The sequence below is a fragment of the Nanorana parkeri genome, unplaced genomic scaffold (assembly GCF_000935625.1).
Source record: "Nanorana parkeri isolate BGI_ZX_2015 unplaced genomic scaffold, ASM93562v1 scaffold405, whole genome shotgun sequence".
In the NCBI taxonomy this organism is placed as follows: Eukaryota; Metazoa; Chordata; class Amphibia; order Anura; family Dicroglossidae; genus Nanorana; species Nanorana parkeri.
This window is the reverse complement of record NW_017306673.1, coordinates 1,009,914-1,032,367: the sequence shown is the minus strand read 5'-3', so window position 1 is coordinate 1,032,367 and position 22,454 is coordinate 1,009,914. Positions and strand designations below refer to the sequence as shown.

Sequence of the window (22,454 nt, the reverse complement as noted above, 5' to 3'; positions counted from 1 at the left end):
CCCCCCCATGTACAGCCCTAAGATTAGTCTGCCTTGTTAATCAACAGGAATTTGTGCAAGGCAGGAGGGAAGCTCTGTGACTGTATGGACCAATACATAATAAGGTTTGCTGCAAGTATGTGCAGGCACCTCTAGGTTATACTTTATAGTGTCTCTGTCACTTTAAAATAAATATACTCCTGTATTGACATATAATCTTTTTGCCTAAGCTTTGATAATCTTACGAAGGCAGCCTATCACCTTTCCCCTGACAATTTCATCCTAGTTCTGGTCCTGTGTGGCCCTTCGAGAAATCCATACAGGTTGAGCACTTGTAGAAGTGGACAAATGGTGCTTGATCCCCAAACTTTTTCAGATTTCCACCTAATAGTATGGGGGTTGCATTGCTGTCTAAACAATAGGCTGTCCGCTCCTGAAAACCAAACAGACCAGTTTGGACTGAGACTGAAGAGTGTATGCACATAAAGTACAGCACCGTTGTAGAAGTCCACAAATAACACATTTATTTCCATAAAAGGTCAGACAAAAATGGTGGCAATTACCAAGACATTTCAGGGTTGACCCCTTTCATCAAGGTTATATTTGTGGATGGGCCAAAAGAAAAGAAAGGTAGTGGGCAGAAGATCTGGGTGAATCTGTTAAAATGTGTTCTGTAATTGCTAAGTAGCATGCAGACATGCTTGTCAGCGGCTGGTATTTGTAGCCTGTAGACTTTCAGCAATGGGCTGTAGGTATGATTCAGGGCCCACTCTGCTTTTTTGCGTCTCTTTTTTATCCACTTAATCTTTCCTTATGCTTCATTCATCACAAGTCTTGCAGATCAGCAAGGATGTGCAGACATCACACAATAGGCTGTTCAAGGCTTCATGTCGATCCTCATTTTTGAGTGCTCATTCCTAATTGTAACTGAGATGCATTAAACCAAAAGGTCAGATCTTTTTACATTTTGTTTTGACTCATTGTGGATGCTTTTTTTTAGGATTTAGAGGAACAATTAGAAGAAGAAGAGGCAGCTCGACAGAAGCTTCAACTTGAAAAAGTAACAACTGAAGGCAAGCTGAAAAAGATGGAAGAAAATATTCTTCTATTAGAAGACCAGAATGCCAAACTGGCCAAGGTAGGGTGTTTACAAGCAGCAGGGTTTTAGGAGACAGTCTGTAGGATCCATAACTATAAGAGAACCAGATGGTTGGGCACCCAGAATCACTTGCTCAAGTATATTTCTCACAAAAAGAGGCATCTTGTACTTAGCTGGTGGAGATGTTACTAGATGTTGCCTGCAGAGTAATGGAAAGGTGTTCGTATCAGGAAGATAGGTGCCTATGAGTAAATGCATATTAAGTACCAGATGGTTACCACATTTTGCAACAATTAAGAAATCATTCTTATGTTTACAAGTTTGAAATGCATATATGTAAATGGTTTTCTTTTAGAACATAAATTACATTCATCTGAATTCATAAAGGGTGTCTGCGACTATCTTTAGAGTTCCGTCGTGCATACACACAACAAATGTCGGTGCTTGCGCCAGATTCTAATACCTGTTGCAAACAGGTATATGAATTTGGAGCAAGCACTGCCATTGTGGTGCGGAGGAGCCATGAGACTGGAGTGTCCATAACGGACTCTCTGTCCTCAGTGCAACTTAGCAACACAAGCCTGATAAAAGTCACAGGGTCTGCATTACTGAGCTCCCACCTGGCCACTGCACCTGCCACACAGGCAGGTGCAATGGTAGAGTGAATGGCAGTAAACTGTAAATGAATATGGAGGTTAAAAGTGTCTGGGGGGAATATAAATATATTATATCTATTTATATAAGTTTATAACTACATAGACACATGACAGCAGAAAGTGGGAGGGTGTCCTAGCCAGCCTGCTTGGGAATTCAGAGAAGTGAGTTCCTCATCAGGTCAGCTTTGTTGCTTATTGACAGCATGCAGTAGGCGAGTGCCTTAGTCAGCCTGCTATTAGTTTTGGCACCCACACACTGCCTGCTGTCAATCAACGGCAGAGCAGACCTAATGAGTAACTCAGTTTTCAGAATTTCCCATCATGCCTGCCTACTCAATGTCAATAAACTGTAAAGAAAGGGGATACTGTCTGAAATCTTTACCTAAATATGGTCATAACTGGGTAATGATATCAGCCAGCAACCCCAGCACCTTTGTTTACATTCAGCTGCTGGCTGGGGAATCTCCTTGCCAGCTGCTAAATGGAGCTGGGGATCCATAATTGGATGCTAGGACTCCAATGGTGTTCTAGCAACCAATGACCGGGAAGCTGTCAGATTCATGACAGCTTTCAGCACATACATGCCCCACTCTCAGCACTGGCATCTCAGAGCTGGTCTTAATTACTGCCCGTTTTTCAATCTAAACTCACAGTAATTCTTTTTTAATCTGTCGTGGCCATAGCGACAGATTCAAAAAGTGGCAGTATTAAGAACTACCTTAATCTGTTGCAAGTATTGTTAAAGAAGAACTATGGGGTCAGTGCTTTTCCCCATAGTTCTCCTAAGGGTAACGGGAGGACACAAACTAGAGTCCTCCCGTCACCCAAAGCTCAGTATGGTATACTGAGATGCCGCAGCCGGAAAGGATCCCGACAATGCTGTCTGGATCAACCCAGCTGCGTGAGTGACAGCTGGCTCTGCCTATGTAGAGGCAGAGCTAGCTGTACCTGCCCCCTCCCCTGTTCGTTCCGCCAGTCAGCACTGGAGGATCGGACAGGGGAGGGATCCCTGCAGTCAGCCGTGAGTGACAGTGACACGGCTCTCTGCACGGATAGATCGAGAAGTGAGCGAGCGATGGTATGTGTTTGCTTATTTCCCGATCTACTGAGCCGACCTGTGACAGTTTAATTGTCACAGGTCAGCTCAGATTATGAGGCTGAGTGAAAAGCACTTGCCTCATAATTCTCCTTTTAAAGCTACCTGAAACTTGCAACAAGGCTTTTTTGAATTTGGCGCAGGACCTTTTAAAGGTCTATACCACCAGAAAAATGTCATTAACTCTTTATTGAATTCCCCCTATAGTGTTCTTGTCTTTTAATATGTGAATTTAATAGTATATGCGTGTTGTTGTGTACTTGCCCAGACTGTATGGCAGACTGAATCAGATGTTTAGATGGTTTTAAATTTAAAGTAATACATGTAGACATATTTACATATTTTGGCAATGCAGCATGCAATGCAAATCAAACCTTCACTATTGTAAATGTTACAGGAACGAAAGTTGTTGGAAGAACGCATTTCTGAATTTTCCAGTAATATGGCTGAAGAAGAAGAGAAAATAAAGAGTCTTAGCAAACTCCGCAACAAATATGAAGCTGTCATTGCAGATATGGAAGGTAGGAAAACAATATTACTGTATGTGTTGTCTCTGAAATCAAGGCAGATAAATAATGCTTAATATATTTTTCATTTTCTGTAAAGCTGCATTTTATGAAAAAAGCTTGAAAACTTAGTTGGAAATTGCACACTTAACTGCTGCCCGATATAGCTGTACAGACCCCTATTATCTGCCCTCCCATACTTCTCTGTTTGAGTGCTGAGAGCTAAAATAAATACCTGGTAATTCCAGGTATAGTGAGAAGGTTGGTCTTAGAGATATTCTGTCCGGGAGATAACTATAACAATGTCTCTGTACTATCTCAGAAACATCAGGAATAGCTCTCAGGACTTGTGGAGTCTTTAAAGTTTTTACTTTAATAAATCATGAAGCAGCAGTTATTACTGGTTTGCAGTGAATCATATCCTTAACCCCTTCATGACTGGTGACGTACACCCAATGTGAAGTGCCCAAATGACTGACCATGTACACTGTACGTGATCAGCTATTTGAAGCTTTTAAATGAGTATTGAGGCATCCGTTAATAATGGAATTAAGCTTTTCTAAAAGCTTAATTTCTTCTCAATGAAAGAATCGAGTATCTGACAGTGACAACAGAGCCATATGAACGGCTCTGCTATATCACTGTTTTGACATCTCTGCACAGATCGGGATCTGTTTTGACAGCTCTCTACAGATCCCGATGTGTACAATGATACAATGTTTCATTTTGCTACATATTTCTATGTTTCATGGAAATATGTAGCAAAATGAAACATTGCATCATTGTAATAAAAATCACTGTAATAAAAAACATTGTATCAGACTTTTGATTGTTCTAAGAACATCAGAAGTCTTAAGTGACATCTGAATCTGACATGCTGCAGGATCAGTGTCACTAAGGTTATTATTGGCTGTTCTAAAGTTTTAAGCAGCCTAATAATAACCAAAAATGTAAAAAAATATTTAAATTATCAAACAGTCATAATTAACTGCTTAATATAATAGACAAAAAAAGTGGGGGGAAAAGCGTAAAGTATAAAACAAAAGTGTAAAGAAATAAAAAATAGTTTAACAAAATAAAAATTATATATACAAATATATTTTATCCTATAATTATTATACAAATGAACCCCTCACAATGAAAATCTGCAGCTGAGCTGCAGATTTGTTTTTCAGCCTAACGGGTTAATTTTTCTATGTAACCCCCTCATGACTGCGTTGTTCAAGTATGTCGCTGTCACAAAGTGTGACAGTTATTGACACTTAGTTACAGTGACATTGTAGGCCACCTAACCTAACCACTATTAGGTGTTAGAGAAAAAAAAAATGTTAGCTTTTTGTTTTTAGGCCGAGAAGTACAAACACATTTCTCAAATCCTAGGGATGAGAGGTGTTTCCAAATAAAGGACAAATAAATGAATTTATTTTAATGCATTTACTTAAGCTGTACTAATTTTCTAAAAAAAACAATAATAATCAAAACTGGGGGAAAAGTGTTTTCTTTAAATTTTTTCCTCTTTTTAAAAATATTTTATTCATCCTACGTGAGGCGCTAGGCACACATATGTGATATAAATATATAGCCCTTTCTGTCCTCTAAAAAAACAATATATAATATGTGTGGGTGCACTTAGGAAGAAAGTATATTACTGCCATGGAAGAATCACACAGCAAAAATGGAAAAAGTGCTTCAGTCATTAAGGAACAGAAACAAAATAAAGCTCAGTCATGAAGGGGTTAATAGTCTATGATAAATCTTTCCTTACCTCTCAGTTGTTTTCTTCATTGATGGTCTAGAATATCTGTAGTTGGTGAGCATTGGTTGTCACCTATTTTTAACCCCACACTAATCGATCATCTTTAGCTCTTCTAAAATCAGCTTTTCTAAAAGTATTGAGTACAAAATTGAAAACTGTACGTATAAGTTTCTAGTAATTATATGCAAGTAAGCGTCTCAACATAGAGAGGAGAATTGTGGTTAAATGCTAGTTCACAATGCAAAACTCCACCCTTTGGGTTTTAATCATCACACAACCTTTGCCCGCTCTGAACACTTGGAGTAACAAGATGGTTTGAGTCTATTAGACCTCATCAGCATGGGGCAGGTAGTTGTGGTCAACATGTGCTTATTGAAAACACTGCTATACATCAGAATTTGTTAACAGCAAAATATAATTACTTAAACATTGATGTTATCCAAAAAGAAAATACAATGTAATTTTCTTAACCTTTAAGATCGTCTAAAGAAAGAAGAAAAAGGCAGACAAGAGATGGAGAAATTAAAAAGAAAACTTGATGGGGAAACATCTGACTTGCAAGATCAGATTCTAGAGCTTCAGCAACAGATTGAGGAGCTGAAACAGCAACTTGCACGGAAGGAAGAAGAGCTCCAGGCAGCCCTTGCTAGGTATATTTGGGATGGTGGATGTTGTAGCAGTGGTCTTGTCTCCTATGAGTGGCAGTAAGCCCTTTGTTGCTCATTCCTGGGGTATCCTGTATATGAAATGTTAGTTCTGTTTACTCTTAGAGTTGAAGAGGAAGCAGCTCAAAAGAACAATCTACTAAAACAGCTTCGAGAAATACAGTCTCAGCTCTCTGAATTACAAGAAGACGTAGAGTCAGAAAAGGCTGCAAGAGCGAAGGCAGAGAAACAGCGACGGGACCTTGGGGAAGAGCTGGAGGCACTGAAGTCTGAGCTTGAAGACACTTTAGATTCCACAGCTGCTCAACAAGAACTAAGGTGAGCATTAGCACAATTCTATTTATCCATGCAAAATTACAGTACATAATTTTCTTTATGTAAATACATCATCATCATGGCCTAAGTTTAGTGTTTGATTCTGGCAATTGCCCTGTGATTTTCTTAAAATGTGTATGTGTTCATGCAGTTTTCTAACCTGAAACACAGAAGTTCTTGTGGTACTGGTGTTTCCTCTGATGCTTAAAATACAGGTGTGACTTTTCACCAAACTCTGTATTTCGAGGGAAGTGGGAATACAAGATGGTGTATCTTTGCGTTGTTGAGTTTTTTAGGTTACATGAAAAGTTACGTCTGCCCTTATATACAAATTAAGTTCCTCCTCCTGTACATTTTCACCCTCAACATATGACTGTGTGTCACTTTTATTGAGGCTCTGATATGCGAAATAACAAACAGGCTAGCCTGTCACACATGGCCTAATCTCTTAGCACAATCATAGTTACAGGCAAAGAAAATGGAAGAATACACAAGAAGAATCAGAACAACCATAAAACCTGACATTTCCAAACTTCAGAGCTTGATTTGTCAATAAATACATGGCAATGTAGAGCTCTCACTCCCCTCATCCTTCACACCCGGATACATTTTCTAAGAAGGGGTTGTTAATAAAGTGATCCTGTTTATTGTTAGGGTGGATTTGTCTGGGGTGGGGTTTGCTGTATTCGGTGTAATAATTATACAGCATTAGTGACTCTGGTCTATAGTAGTCCCTAGCAGTGTGTGAATATTGCGTTGTATTGTGAGTTTTGAGGCTGCAGACTCCAGAACCAGGAGGGTTAGGAGGTCTTTTGTTTAACTTTGAGCTCTTGTAGACTTGCAGATATAACTTTAGAAATGTCATTTTTGGACAATGACAAAAACAAGTACTGGCTGCCCCGGAAAGTAAAACAGAAGTTTATGTATTTATATATGTGACTGGAGCCTCTGTTTGAAGTGGTGATGAAATTCTAGCTCGGTGCTTTGTTTAGGTCAAAACGTGAACTGGAAGTCACAGATCTTAAAAAGACAATTGAAGAAGAGGCAAAAACCCATGAGTCTCAGATTGTGGAAATCAGACAGAGACACACACAGGCACTGGAAGACCTCTCAGAACAACTGGAACAATCACGTAGGGTACGTGTGCAAGCATGAAATAACTGTTTTTTTTTACCACAGCTGTCTAATTCTTAATCAGATGCTAGAAAACATTCTAATGCATTTTTAGATATGATTCATGGCACCTCTTGAGCAGTGGGGCTACCAAAACAAAGGGCTCAGTACAAATGTGACTAATGGGGGTTTGACCACAACTGCCTATTCAATACATTAATCCTGCTGCTGCCAGGAGAGTGGTTAGAACACGGTGGACCATTGTTTCAACAACAGGGATGCTGGATACTCTTCTGCATCCAGTGTCCATGTCAATCTAGCCTTAGAGCCTTGGTTCTCACCTGGTGGGTTGTGACCCAAAAGTGGGTAGCGACCCCATTTTCAGTGGGTTGCCACATGTCTTCCACTTTTCTAGGTGAGAGGCTCCTCTGCCTCCCCCTGTCAGTTCTTGAGCCAAGCAGCCATTCAAAATATGCTGCCCGGCACCGGATGTCAGTATGAGGTGAGATGGGATGGGGCTATGGCCGCGAGGGAGCTCCATCAATACATCCATTCCTTGCAGCTCCCTCTCAAGTCCCATAGAGGTGCCATGGTGACATCACATTCTGGCTCCCGACACCTTTACAGGATGCGCAAGGGAGCTGTACAAGCAATGCACATATGGATGGAGCTCTGCCACAGCACAGCAACCCACACTGGACCCCAGGCTAATGATCCACTCCAGTTCTCTTTAAGGTCTGCGTGGACCTTAAAAAAAAAAAACTTTTTTGGAGTGTGTATGAGAATGTCAGTGAGTGTGTGCGATTGTGTATGTATGTCAGTGTTTTTGAGGGACTGTTCACACTAGTTCAGTGCATTAATCGCTTAGTACTGTGTGATTAACGCACTGTACCACGCAATCGCACCTACCATGCATTCTGGTGTGGAAGGTGTGTTGTGTTGCCATTAATTTGAATGGTACCCCAAACGCACCTCCCGAACACAGTTCTTCCGCCCGCACCGGAACACGCTGTACCCTAATGCTGTGCATTCTATTGAAGTGCGACTTGGGTCGCGACTTAATGACCAAGGACAAATGTGGGTCCTGAGGTTACACAGGTTGAGAGCCACTGCCTTAGAGTATTATGTGTGGAATGATTATACATTTATTCATTTGCATCTCATCTTCCACAATTGTAACCTTCATATAATGGGAGCATAATTGGGAGTCTTGCATTCATCTCCTTATGCCATACAAAGTTCACACTTCCAGTGGGTTTCCTACTCTTTCTAGCCCAAATTCTCCAAAGTGTTTTAAATAAGCCCTGGTTCCTAGTCTGATATACCTAAAAGGAGGACAGTACGAGGCGAGACAAATATCTTGAGCCTCTAGTGGAAAATCTGAGCCCCCTTCACTTACCCTTTACTTGGAGTGGTACTAAGCCCGGCTGCTGGTCTTCCAGGGTGGGAACTAACAAATAAAATAAATTGTAGTAAAAAAGATGTAAGAAACATGTATCTACAGTTTATAACCGTAATGTCTGCTATTAATGCACATTGCTAGAGTATTCAGTCTTTTTTATGGATGGGAGGAACAGGATAACATTAGGGAAAAATATTAAAGCCTATGTATTTACTTTAGTTTTTTTTTTAGCTTTGTAAAGGTCAAACACAGTACTAATACAGTACTTCAGGCACTAGATGTGTTACCGTATGTGTATTGTGTATCTTTGCAGTTCAAGGTGAACCTGGAGAAGGTGAAACAGACCCTAGAAACTGAGAATGCTGACCTGGCAAAAGAAGTCAAGAATCTTCATGCCACGAAACAGGAATCTGAACAGAAGAGGAAAAAATTAGAAGGACAGGTGTCTGAGCTTCAGATCCGGGTGTCTGACAGCGAGAAGTCCAAGGCTGAACTGGCAGAAAAGCTGCAGAAAGTACAGGTAAATGTGACCTTTACATAATCAACACATTTTACAAAGCATTTTACAAAATGTACATATTTAGGGTAAAAAGAAGTGAGCTTGATATAGGTGATGGTGCATATTATGTATGTTCCACTTTGCTTACTTTCTTGGGGAATGAAAAATTCACACAAGTTTTGTTAAATCTTCAATTTACGTGGGCAAGCTTTCACTTCTTGTGAAACCAGTGTTTTGTGTGTCCAAGCCTGACATCCTTTCTGCCTTATGGAGGGATATCATGCCATCCACTAATAGAAAGCACACATCACCACAGGAACAATTTATGACAGAAAAAATGAATTAAACATTTTTTGTCAAATATATTGCGTTTCTGTGCCATGTGCTTTCACATTCAAATGGACTTGCTCTGTAATGTTGAAGACATTAGTAATCTCCAAATTAGAGGTGCACCAAAATGAAAATTTCAGAACCGAAACGAATCCGAAATGAAAAAAAATGTCAGACCGAAAATGTTTTTTAATCTAACTTTTTCAATGTTTTTTAAATATTTTTTTTTATAAACTTTTTTTATATTTTATTTTTATTCATTTTTCATTTTTTTAGATTATTTTTTACTTTACTTTTAGGGGCTTCGGGGAAATATTAGGGTTCTAAAATGGAAAATGAGATTGAGGACACTGAGTCCTCAATCTCTTTTTCTGCAGCCCGTGTTATAAATGAACATGAATCCTCTATACTGAGTGTTCCTGTTCATTCATAACATGTGGATATAGTATGTTTACTATAGCCACAATCATGAATGAACAGGAGGTGATGTAGATCACTTCCCATTCATTCATAATTGAGGACCCAGTAAACAAACTATGTCCTCGATTATTTACAAACACTCAGCGATCACTGACTGTTTGTACCCGCTCTACATTCCGATAAGCTGTCACAGGAGGCTGGGGGTGCTGGTTCGGGACGAGAGCTCAGCTTCCTGTGACAGCACTGGCTGTCTCCGCCCACATCGCTCCTCTCCCAATCTGTGATTGGAGGCTGAACAGTGCAGGGAGGAGAGACGGCGGACACTCACAGCGTTCTCCTCCTGCATCGCTCGGCCTTCGGTGACAGTTTCTCTCCTCCCCGCTGGGACACAGAGCAGTGCCCAGCGGGCAGGATAGAAATCACCGGTGCACCGCTATTTCGTCCAAATAAATGGCACTTTCGGCATCTATATCGGTGCATCCTTTGTCCAAATAACTTCCACAGTTCTAATGAGTGTCAGAAACTTACCCCAACATTTATATCCACACACCTTGATATATTCCATCCAATCACCATGGAATATATCAAGGTGAATGCTGATTGTCCAAGAAGGCCATCCATAATTTTACCTGCCTTGATATGTTTCACGATGATTGGATTTAGGTGAATGAGTTACCTGCGTGACTATAAGTACTGGGATGTGGTGTTGCCACTCATTTAAAATGAAGTTGCTTGGATAAGCAGCAAAATGTCTAAAACATTATATAGTTAAACTTTACGACTTACTACTAGCTATAAGTACTGAGTGCATTTATTTTTCCTACCGACTCCAGCAGTTTAGAAGGAATGCCAGTCTCCACATATTATCTTTGACTGGCCAGATTGGGCAAGTTGCAGTTTTTTTTTTTTTAGAAATAGGTTTCCATTACAGTTGAAAGTTTTCACTGTGAGTAGACATGTCTATATTGTAAAGGCAGGGCAATGCATTTATGTTTCACAATCACTATAAAGTATAGTCAATTTTGGTGTGTTATGCTTTTTCACAGGCTGAATTAGATGGTATATCTGGTACACTGGGATCAACAGAAAGCAAGTCTATTAAACTAAACAAAGACCTATCAGCAGTGCAGTCACAGCTGCAAGATGCCCAGGTACATTACTCTTTTTTCACCCTTAGTGCTTTCTTTATCATCATATTTTGTTGTTACTGTATTACATGCAGTGTTTTATTTTCTCCTAATCGGTTCTGTTATTTTTAATAATAATAGTTTTAAATAACTTTGCAGGAATTGCTACAAGAGGAGACTCGGCAGAAGCTTAACTTTAGCTCCAGGGTAAAACAGTTGGAAGAGGAGAAAAATAACCTAATGGAGAACTTAGAGGAAGAGGAATCAGCAAAAGCTCAACTTCATCGTCAGATTCAGGCTCTCCAACAACAGGTATCATCAGCAGTCATGGATATATGTTCTTGGCATCATGAAATAAATCTCATTGCTAAGCCATTTTACTTTTTATCTGGCCAATATATAAGGTTATATAAGCTGTATCACTCTGAATAGTCATCATGCTAATGAAATGCACAGATGCAATGTCAGAAAATGTGAAAATGGCAATTGACCACATCTGATTGTGTTTGTGAACACTGTGTACTGACCTAATGTTGAATATAGTGCTATGTAACATTTGGTTGGCACGGATTGGCCGTATTTACAGCCATGCAATGGGTGTCAATGAAGATGACTGTTGGGCTCCATTGTGAGAATGTAAATGTACAAATCTTAATTACTCTACTCTGTTGGCAAATCCAACACTTGCCCATGGTCACATATAATTTATAATTGATCCTCAGCTTGGTGAAACAAGGAAAAGGATGGAAGATCATGGAGGTGCTGTTGACGGTCTGGAAGAAGCCAAGAAGAAGCTGGCCAAGGAGTTAGAACTTATGCATCAACGTTTCGATGAGAAACATCAAACCAGTGACAAGCTGGAAAAGACTAAAAACCGCTTGCAGCAAGAGCTGGATGACCTCATGGTTGATTTGGATCATCAACGGCAAATTGTTTCAAACTTGGAAAAGAAACAGAAGAAATTTGATCAGGTAATTAGAAACAGTGTAATAATAAAAAACTAACATGTAGTGTATGACCATACGCACAAAACACTACTCTGACTGGCCTTTTAGGAAAACAAGTAAATCTAGCTGTTATGAGGGTGGGCACCTAGAGGTTCTTATGCATACTGGCTTCAGCTTAAGTTGTTTCCTGCACACCTAGAGGCTGGGTCATTATGTACCAGCAAAAGTCTAGCATATCCATGTTGTGACAGCCCTTACCTGCCTCCTTCTACCAGAGGCAGTCCATCATTGTGAGAGAGGCAGGGATGCACCTGAAAGTACACTACATTTGCTCATCTATACAAGTTTCTAGAGCAGACTGCTATAGCTGCTCTGCAAACCATGAAAAAAATAACCCTTTGCATTTCTCTATAACTCAGAGAATGATTTACATGACAGTGAAATGATTTAAAGCATATAAATCAGATCATTGAGATAGTAGTTGTCTAATACATTTTTAACACTGTTGATACATTTTTCCTCTAGATGCTGGCAGAAGAGAAGAACATATCAGCACGCTATGCTGAGGAGCGAGATAGAGCAGAGGCAGAGGCTCGTGAAAAGGAAACAAAAGTCTTATCTCTGAGTCGATCCTTAGAAGAAGCCCTTGATTTTAAAGTTGAACTGGACAGACATAACAAGCTGCTACGTGCAGAGATGGATGACCTTGTCAGCTCCAAGGATGATGTTGGCAAGAATGTATGTAGGATTTATTAATTGCCTTTAAGATAAGATGTACTTGGTGGCATGAATGTGATTTTGTAACACTAGGCATGTTCTCTTGTAGGTCCATGAATTGGAACGGGCCAAGCGAGCTTTAGAGCAACAAGTTCAGGACATGAAGACTCAGATGGAAGAACTGGAGGATGAGCTTCAAGCCATTGAAGATGGAAAACTCCGCTTGGAGGTCAACATGCAGGCATTGAAAGCTCAATATGACCGAGAACTCCAAAACCGTGATGACTCCAGTGATGAAAAGAAGAAACTCCTGATCAAGCAGGTAAATATTAGTTATTATTATCACTCTATAATAGCTTTGTAACAATTAGCACCTAACGCCTAACTGCAGCCAAAAAGGTTTTGGTTTTTTTAATAGCTTGTGGAAGAGATAGAACATTTGTCAGTTTTATAATGATGAAAGGTGTGGGGCGCTGGTTCTTTTAAAGCAGTAGCTGTTCTCATTGAAGTCTTGAGTAGTGTAGAGGAAATTATTCTCCTTATGCAGCTCTCCCAGGTTTATAATTCTGTCTGTGACTACCTTGGCCAGATATTCTTTCATTTTTTCCCCTCTAACAGCAGAACAAGTAATACATTAATCAGGGGTTACTGAGATACATTTAGGTACATTTAGCAATAAAAAGCAAACAGGGGATCCTACCCCTTCCCCACTCTACTAATAAGGAATGTCTGACAGTGATAACAGAGTGGTGTGAACCGCTCTGCTATCACAATTTTGACAGCTCTGCACAGATCCGGATCTGTTTTGACAGCTCTGTACAGATCCCATGTGTACTGGCTTTTTGCTACATTTCTATGCTGAAGCATAGAAACACGTAACAAAATGTTTCTTTGTTGAAACATTGTATCAGACTTCTGATCGTTCTGGGAACAATCAGAAGTCTTTAGTAACATCTGATCCTGATATGCTGGAGAATCAGCATGTAAGGATCAGTGTCACTATTATTAGCTGTTCCTAAGTTTAGAGCAGCCTAATAATAACCAAAAATGTATTCAATTATCAAGCAGTCGAAGTGAGTGCTTGATATAATTAACAAAAAAAAGTATTAAAAAAAATGTAACAAAATAAAACCTATATATACAAATATATCTTATACTATATTTATTATAAAAATTAACCCCTTACAATAAAAATCGGCAGCCGTGCTGCAGTATTTAAAGTATGTCGCTGTCACGAAGTGTGACAGTTAGTGACAATTAGTGACAGTGACATTGTAGGCCACCTAACCTAACCGCTATTAGGTTTTAGAGAAAAAAATAAAATGTTCGCTTTTAGTTTTAGGCCGAGAAGTGCAAAAAAAATGTCTGAAATCCTAGGGATGAGAGGTGTTTCCAAATGAAGGACAAATAAATTAATTTATTTTAATGCATTTTTTTTTGCTGTACTATTTTTCTAAAAAAAACAATAATAACCAAAACTGGGGAAAAAGTGTTTTCTTTATGTTTTTTTCCCCATTTGTTTTATATTCTATTCATCGTAAGTGAGGTGTTATACACACATATGTGATATATTCATATAGCCCTATCTGTGCTCTGAATAACAATATATAATATGTGTTGTTGCACTCAGTAAAAAAGTACCGTATTTTGCGGTCTATAAGACGCTCTGGACGATAGGACGCAGGGATTCTGTGACAGAAGCTGCAGTTAGTGACCGCTGAGACAGGTGGCGCTGTGATTACAGCGCCACGGTCTCAGTAATCACACACAGGAGACGAAGAATGACGTTCTTCGTCTGCTCAAGGGGCTCTATGGTGAGCTCCTATGGGGGATCGTTACGGGTCACTGTCCCCCAGAGGAGCGAGGGACTCCGAAAACCACGGCGGGGGGTGGACACGATCGCGGCCGCCGCTCGATTTAATACAAGTGATCTAATTAGATCACTTGTATTAAACGAGTAGCGGCTCCCACTGTACATTCAGCTCTGCTCGTCAGTAAAAGGGGTGAATGTACAAAAAAAAACTACTCGCCCGACACCCGAAACTACATGTCCCGGGCGTCGGGTGATAGTTATTCGCTCCATAAGACGCAGGTACATTTCCCCCCTCCTTTTGGGGGGAAACAAGTGCGTCTTATGGAGCGAAAAATACGTATATTACTGCCGTGGGAGAATCGCACAGCAAAAATTGAAAAATGTGCGTCAGTCATTAACGAACAGAAACTGAAAAAAAGCTCAGTCATGAAGGGGTTCATTTTGTTCTAGGTGCGTGATATGGAGCTGGAACTGGATGAGGAACGTAAGCAGAAAACCCAGATTCTTGCTGCCAAGAAAAAACTGGAAATGGACTTGCAGGAAATGGAAAATCAAATTGATTCAGCTAACAAAGGCCGGGAAGAGGCAGTTAAGCAACTGAAAAAACTACAGGTAATATTATGGACTCTTTTTTACCTTTTCAGTGCTTAAAATTGAATTTGGTTGCAGGTGCCATAGATCTATCACAAGGTTGCACGTTTGCTAGATATGGCTCAGAACACGAGTAGATAAAGTAGATATGGTAGAGGTTTGTATTCTTTCTAGCAAACATGTCTGGGGGTATTGTACTTCACAGCATTTACACCAAGGATGTTGCACAAATTTGCCATCTGACACCACATACTTATTATGTCCAGCCAAAACTATTTTCTTCGTTTTGGGTAGAGTGGGAAGAATTAGAACCCATGCCTGATTTTCACTGCTGTCAGAAGCTTCAAGATATTTAGGGCCCGTGTCAACGGCATTTAAACTTGTGTCGATGGCATCAGTTTGACATCAGTTTGATACGCTTCTGAGAGCATTCAATCATTGACAGGTGCATTTGACTTGCATCTGACCTTCTTCTGACCTGTGTTTTACCCACTTCAAGCAGGTTCTACATTCCCATAGACTCACATGGGAATGCCAAACCCACTTGAAGTGAATAAAGCTCATCACCACCGGCCCTTACCCTCACTTACAGTCCTCCTGACCATTTTACCACATAGTAAATAAGAGTCCTTCATTTATTTTATTATTATTTTCTTATCACCCAAAAATGCCATCTGTACTGTTTTTATCATATCAGCCATCATTTGACTCTGAACCCTGGAGGGTCATGATGTCCACTCCATTCTGTAGCCCTACTTGGTAGCTCCCAGATTCTAGATGGTGATGAGAAGTCAAGTATATTGTATACTAAGTCGAATGTAACATTCAGGAAATACCGTATATCCTAAATAACAAAATATGGCCAGATGGAGCTGATGAGTATAGGACATAAGTATATATTTCTTATGCTCCTCAGCTCCATTGCATTGCCATTAATATATTCCTATTAGATTTTACTTGAAAAGAAGGAACGTTCATTTTTGCCTTTATTCACACAGAACAAATGTTCACAGAGATTTGCATGTCAAATGGCCCTGCAAATTCTTTATAAATAGACCCCTAAACTCATGTAATCTTCCATTATGTAACTGTAACATTAACAATCCATTTAATGATAGTTGTTCTTTAAAAGAAAATGTATCTGTCTTTCTTATGCTTTAATGTACAGTATATTTTTAACTACAGATGTAGTTTTGTGTATAATACATTTTTCATACCTTTGTAACTTGTTATGGATACAGCTTTGTACTCTTTTGCTTCACAGGTTAAATATGTTTCTCATTGCATTATTAGGTTGCACTTTTATTCACACATTGGCTATCTAACAAAAAACAGTAATGGATATATAATTAGAAAAGAAAACCGTTAACAGAAATATAAGCTTGATCTTATTAATTTTAGTAATTGTCAGTCCTGCCCATAGCTGGTATTTTGGTCTTTATGATGGTGGCACATATGATTTAAATCATACATCAGAATCTATATTTCATTGTGATTTTTTTAACAATCAAATACCTGCACTGTTATCTGAGTTCCCAGCTTTATTAACATTCCATGGCCATTGAAAGTCATTTACTGTTGCTGGTAGATTCTTATTTGATATTTTTTCAAAGAAAATTGTCTTTGAGCCTCCACTTTATAATGACTGTGGCATAGAATATCTCACTGGAAGACTGGCACAAAAATGTTAGGTAGGCTTAGGTTTTAAGGCTTCTTTCATTTTACAGCTAGTAGGTATATTAAAAGTGTATTGTATTGAGTCCCTACCATTTGTGAACTTGGATTTATGTAGTTATGAAATATTTGAAATCACAATTTCTGATGGAGAATGACTTGTATTACAGTTCCAGCTGAAAGAAGTGTGGCGGGAAGTGGAAGAGACTCGCACATCTCGAGAGGAAATGTTCATCCAGTCTAGAGAAAATGAAAAGAGACTCAAGAATTTAGAAACAGAACTCCTACAGCTACAAGAGGTGTGTCATGGTTGGGGTCAGGTCAGCATCTCTTATATCTAGAGGTGCTAGACATATGCCAAGCATAGAAAAATGTTATACCAATTGGATTAACCCTTTTTTGCTCAAAGGTCATCGATGTCTAGATGCCCAGGTCAAATTTGACAGCATCAGCATGCATCAGTTACCTTGACAATAATTCTGTGATTTAATTTGAATTCCTAAATCAATGTAATACATTTTTGTGAGGAGTTGTTTTTTAGTATACTGCTTTAATAAAAACTCTCTCTCTTTTTTAGGCAAAAATGTTTTTGTATTTTAATTTATTTGTTTTGATGATTTTTAAAAAAAATACTATAATCTAACTTCAGCATTGAACCTATGGCACTGCAGATGAACACTGCAGCCTGGGGATGGCAGTGTTTTTCTGCATACTAAAAGCTTTCATTTCTTTCATTGAAGCCTCCAGCCTGCATGTATTCACTATGTTATAGCTGATATAGTGGACACATAATCAAGAAACATGGTGATTGGTTCCTCATTGTCAGTGGAAACCTCAGCTGTCAGTGACAGCTGACGGTTTGTGCAGCTGGTGGCTGTCAAAGAGGAACAGCATTGAGCATCAGGGACTTTAATACACACATGCTGGGAGGGAAGGGGTTAAACAGAGGAACACTGATGTGCTGTATGCATACAGTGGTGGGTTCTAGTAGCCCCACACATTGTCTTGTCTGGACTATAGACACTATGTATGAATATGCTGAATGTTCTAAATCAAAATTAACATTACCTGCATCATTACAGGAATTGGCAGCTGCAGAAAGGGCAAAAAGACAAGCTCAGCAAGAAAGAGATGATCTGGCTGACGAGCTGGCGAATGGTGTTAGTGGCAAGTACGTATCTGTTTTTCCAAACATATTAAATAGTACAGTAGTGCTGTAAACCATGAAAGCTAATCGGCTCCATCTTCATCAATGCACCGCTGTAACCTGATAACTGGTTGCTTTGGGTTACTGTGTTAGACACATAATCATTGCACTTTGCATATAATTAAAAAGTCTGATAATGTATAAAAGTGTACATACTGTCCAGTGAGATTCCACCTGTTTTGTTTTCAGTGCAGACGGGGATATTTATACAGTGATGTGACAAAAAACTCGAGGGACTCCCACATTACTTTATCCCTTACCCAAATGTCCGTTGCTCCCGCCTGTGGTGTCGGGAAGCTTAGTGATGTACTTTTCATAACCATGAACTGAATAAGGAATAACTTCACCAAGAAGGAGTGGGGCTTAGTTATGGAGTAAAGCATTCCTGGGGTAAAGCATTCCTTTGAAGTGTCCTTGGTAGCAAATGGTTTACCACCACTTGCTTGACACAATACACTTACAATAGACCTTACACTCCATGCAAGATCTGTTTATTTAGTAAAGGCACCCTTCCCCATCTTACGCCACTTCAAAAATAAAGAAGAAAAAATAGCTTTTTGGGAATTTTTTTTAATATACTTACCTTTCCCCTGTCTTCCGTACTGTGGGGGGTGAGGGCACCGTCCCTCCAACAAAATCTAAGGCATGCCGAGTACTGCAAATCTTGCAAGATGACGCTACAGCACAGTAAAGTAACGTCTTATCACGAGATGTGGGTTACTCCGCATTGTTTGATCTCTGCTTTAAAGAGCACTGGTATCATTTTGACTAGATGATGTTGTAGATATCTAGTCAAAGTGAGAAATATATGAGCGTTTGAAAAGTTACGGCGGAATTAAAATATGCTCAGTTGCAATGAGTGGCAAGTACTTGTATGTAAAGTAATTATGGCATTGTTGTCATGATTTTATCACTAAAGGTCTGCTCTTCTGGATGAAAAGAGGGCTCTGGAGGCCAGAATCGCTCAGCTGGAGGAGGAGCTTGATGAGGAGCAGAGTAATATGGAGCTGGTTAATGACAGATATAGGAAATACACCATGCAGGTAAAAATACATTGCTGTATCAGAACAGATGACATATGAACCACAAGCACTACAGTTGCTGTAACTGTTATTTCTTCTGGGCATTTGATTGTGTCTGGAAGCATGTAATCCATTATATTATTGCTGCAGTCTGTTGAAACAAGGTAGACAAGAGATGAAAATCTACTTAACTTGGATACTAAAAATATCAAATTGAATAGAGAAAATGTAATAACTTTTTTAATCATAACAGCAAAATGGACTCGCAAAATCCTGGAACCAACACAAGGCTTTGAGTTTGAGAGGATGGGCTGAAGAAATCATTGTTTTTGAATCCCATGAAAGAAAGCAACACACATTAAATTCTAAACTACATTTATTTCAATGCATTTGGTCTCTATGGCTCTAATTTAAAGACAAAAGATATACAAACAGCTTTTGTTTAACAAATGACTAGGTCCTTTAGGATATCCTATTGGAACGATCATTAGAATAAATGTAAACTTTGGATACTTTTGTTGAAATATTCTCTGTAATTTAGTTTTCTTCTTGTATCACTTTTAAGGCACGTTTGACTCTCTTTTTTTTGATGCACCAAGTGATAATAGCTTTTCAAACAAATTTCAACATCTCCACTAGGGATGCACCGATACCGATGCTAGTATCGATATCGGTGCCGATTCCGAGTATTTGGGCAAGTACTCGTACTCGCCCAACTGCTCCGATGCCTAGCACGAGTACTTCAGGTATCAGGAAGCCGGGCAGCGCGTCATTACACACTGCCCGGTTTCGCGATTGACCGGAAGCTGGCCTCGTGAGGTAAGGTTACCTTACCTTAGTATGTGCAGCCTGTAATCCCCCGGGGCCTCTCCAGCGAGAATGCGGCCTTCGTTTGGTACCCAGCCCGTCATCTCATGACAAGAGAGCATGGAGCCGGCCTCCCGGCCAATCAGAAAGCAGGGCGTCGCGTCATTACACGGCGCCCGGCTTCCTGATTGGCCGGCTAGACGGCTCCGGCTGGTTACCGTACGAAGGCCGCGTTCTCGCTGGAGAGGCCCAGGGGATGACAGGCTGCACATAATAAGGTAAGAGGGGACTTTCTTGTTAATCGGGAAGCCGGGTGGCGACTCTTTACACGCTTCCCGGCTAATCAGGAAGCCAGGTGGCTTCCTGAATGGGACTTCCGTTACTCGGTAATTGGTATCGGCGAGTACCGGAAAAAAAATATCGGTACTCGTACTCGGTACCAAAATACCGGTATCGGTGCATCCCTAATCTCCACTATCCTTTTTACACAATGAAAAACTTTCGTAATAAGATGTTAGATAAAGTTGTCTCAAGTCTCACCAATTTAAACTGAACATATGAAGAAAAATCAAATAGCTGAAGGCTATCTTCAGTAAAAACAACATGCCAAAACAATCAATAGATACTTCAATATGTTAGGTAGCTGAAGATATACTGTATGTATGTGAATCTAAACGTTTCCTAAAGAAGTTGAACTTTTCCCCACACCCTTTAAACACCCTAGCCTCCATATTACTATTTTAACGTGATGGGCAGCCTAATCTAACCAATAGGGTGTGGTGGTGGGACAAGGCAAGACTAACATTATTGCTTAGGAATAGTCAAGATTTGGTGTCATTTCATCTGCCTATATCTCTAAATCTGCTCCTCATTCTGACATGCAGTTGTGTACTTTAAAATCACAAGATAATAATTTTGGGTGTTTATAATACCTGAATCAATTCCCTTGTTGTTATAATACCTGAATCATTTTGTTTGTTAATGATTCAGAATATATTACTACATATGATACTTGTTTTGGTTTTAGCATGCCAATAATTATCTTTCGGCTTGGTGCATCAGGCCCTAAGTATTATATGAAAATGTATAAATATTCATATGAAGGTGTACAAGCCCTGATTAGCTCTGAATGGCCACATGCAATGTAGTGTGACACTGTTATATGTCACTGGAAAGAAGTGCAGCTCCTTTAGGATAAACCTTTAGCAGACTTAATTTCTCCCAGTATGCAGTAAAGCAGAACAGCAATCAAATAAATGGCGGCACAGAAGGGAGAACTAAGATGGTGTTTGTTCTGTCATGTCAATGTTAGTTGAGAATCTATATATCCTTTATATAGCAACCTTGAAGTAAATATTATTAATGGCGAACAGGTAACTGTAATTCCTCTATCTACTTAAATGAGGCCAGAGACCTATCTCTGGATGCTACAGAGAAACATCTCCAGCTCACATAGTCTATAGGGGGACTCTGCAATCTATATTGGTATTGGAAAAAGCAGTTTGACTTACCTGATCCTGGCTCCCCCAGCAGGTGGAGAGCTCCTTGTCTCCTATACACTGCAGCTTGTGGTCTGTCCATCAGTGTTCTCACATATAATGCCAGGCTATTGGCCCTGCATTGTACTTTATAATGTCAGTGGGCCTCCAATCGCTGAAGCGTAGGGGGGAAGAGACTGTGGGTGGCAATCTTGTAGCCCAGAGGAGGCTTGCGGGTGTGGGGAGCAGGTAAGTTAAAAGTCCTTTTTCCCCGATGCATAAACCTAAACAAGCATTAAATCCTTGCAGTGCAAAGGCAGCCTTAGTGCAAGGGGAGCTTTTGTATTTTTCCTGGAGTTTATCTTTAACAATGAAAGATATGCATGACTCCAATTATGTTGTAATTTTTATCTTTAACAATGTAAGGTATACATGGCAGCAAATATATCACATTTCAGCTTACAATTAGGTCGTATTAATAATAAGAGAATTATCAGTGTTGTATAAAATGTTCTCTTAAAAGAACTGTCCATTTTACAAACTTAGATGCAGCTTGTTTCATGGTTTTCAATGCAGGAGTGTGAATGAGTCCTAAGTGCTAAGCTGCACACGTGATTTCACACAGTTTAATGTAAGATCAACCTTTTTTGAAATTCACCTAACCTGGAAGATATTGATGTCTCTGTTTTACAAAAGAGGCTTTTATTTTATTCATATTTAAATCTCATGCTACTAGGTCATTAAGATCTATTAAGTGTAGCGAAGCCCTAATTCAGCATGGCACACTAGGTGCTCTTATAGGTGGAGGTTTTAGACTTTTTAGGTTATTTTTTTAAGCACACGACAGGGGGCGTCTGTGGAAATCTTTACAGTAACATCAACACCATCTTATGTTTCCAACAGGTGGAGACAATGACTACGGAACTGTCTGCAGAAAGAAGCTTCTCCCAGAAGGCTGAAAATGCCAGGCAGCAAATGGAAAGACAGAACAAGGAGCTTAAAGTAAAATTAAATGAGATGGATTCCAGCGTAAGGGCAAAATACAAGATTGCGATTGCTTCCCTAGAGTCCAAGATTGCTCAACTGGAAGAACAAATGGAACAGGAATCAAGGTGAGTGTAGACAATATTCAAGAAGTGTAAAATCAAGACATTCCGCTGTGCAGTTATTGATTCTCATTAAATTGTCTTTTAATTAGTTTAAAAAAGAATGTGACAGTATGTGATGTAACTCAT

The 22,454-nt window shown here is 39.6% G+C and overlaps 1 protein-coding gene across 4 annotated transcripts in view; it reads left to right on the top strand.

The window, feature by feature from the left end:
• The window catches only part of LOC108789546 (myosin-10-like), a 133,033-nt gene that overhangs the window by 96,372 nt on the left and 14,207 nt on the right, over positions 1-22,454 (top strand). For 3 of the 4 annotated variants that reach the window (XM_018559589.1, XM_018559587.1, XM_018559590.1), the window contains exons 24-39: positions 980-1,117; positions 3,228-3,351; positions 5,571-5,742; positions 5,863-6,075; positions 7,065-7,209; positions 8,901-9,107; positions 10,883-10,987; positions 11,123-11,275; positions 11,686-11,934; positions 12,436-12,648; positions 12,737-12,949; positions 14,891-15,052; positions 16,876-17,004; positions 17,788-17,876; positions 18,832-18,955; positions 22,123-22,331. In XM_018559589.1, coding sequence (XP_018415091.1) covers positions 980-1,117; positions 3,228-3,351; positions 5,571-5,742; positions 5,863-6,075; positions 7,065-7,209; positions 8,901-9,107; positions 10,883-10,987; positions 11,123-11,275; positions 11,686-11,934; positions 12,436-12,648; positions 12,737-12,949; positions 14,891-15,052; positions 16,876-17,004; positions 17,788-17,876; positions 18,832-18,955; positions 22,123-22,331 — 2,645 coding nt within the window. The remainder of the gene's footprint in view (positions 1-979; positions 1,118-3,227; positions 3,352-5,570; positions 5,743-5,862; positions 6,076-7,064; positions 7,210-8,900; positions 9,108-10,882; positions 10,988-11,122; positions 11,276-11,685; positions 11,935-12,435; positions 12,649-12,736; positions 12,950-14,890; positions 15,053-16,875; positions 17,005-17,787; positions 17,877-18,831; positions 18,956-22,122; positions 22,332-22,454) is intronic. The other variant, XM_018559591.1, reaches the window with a different exon arrangement.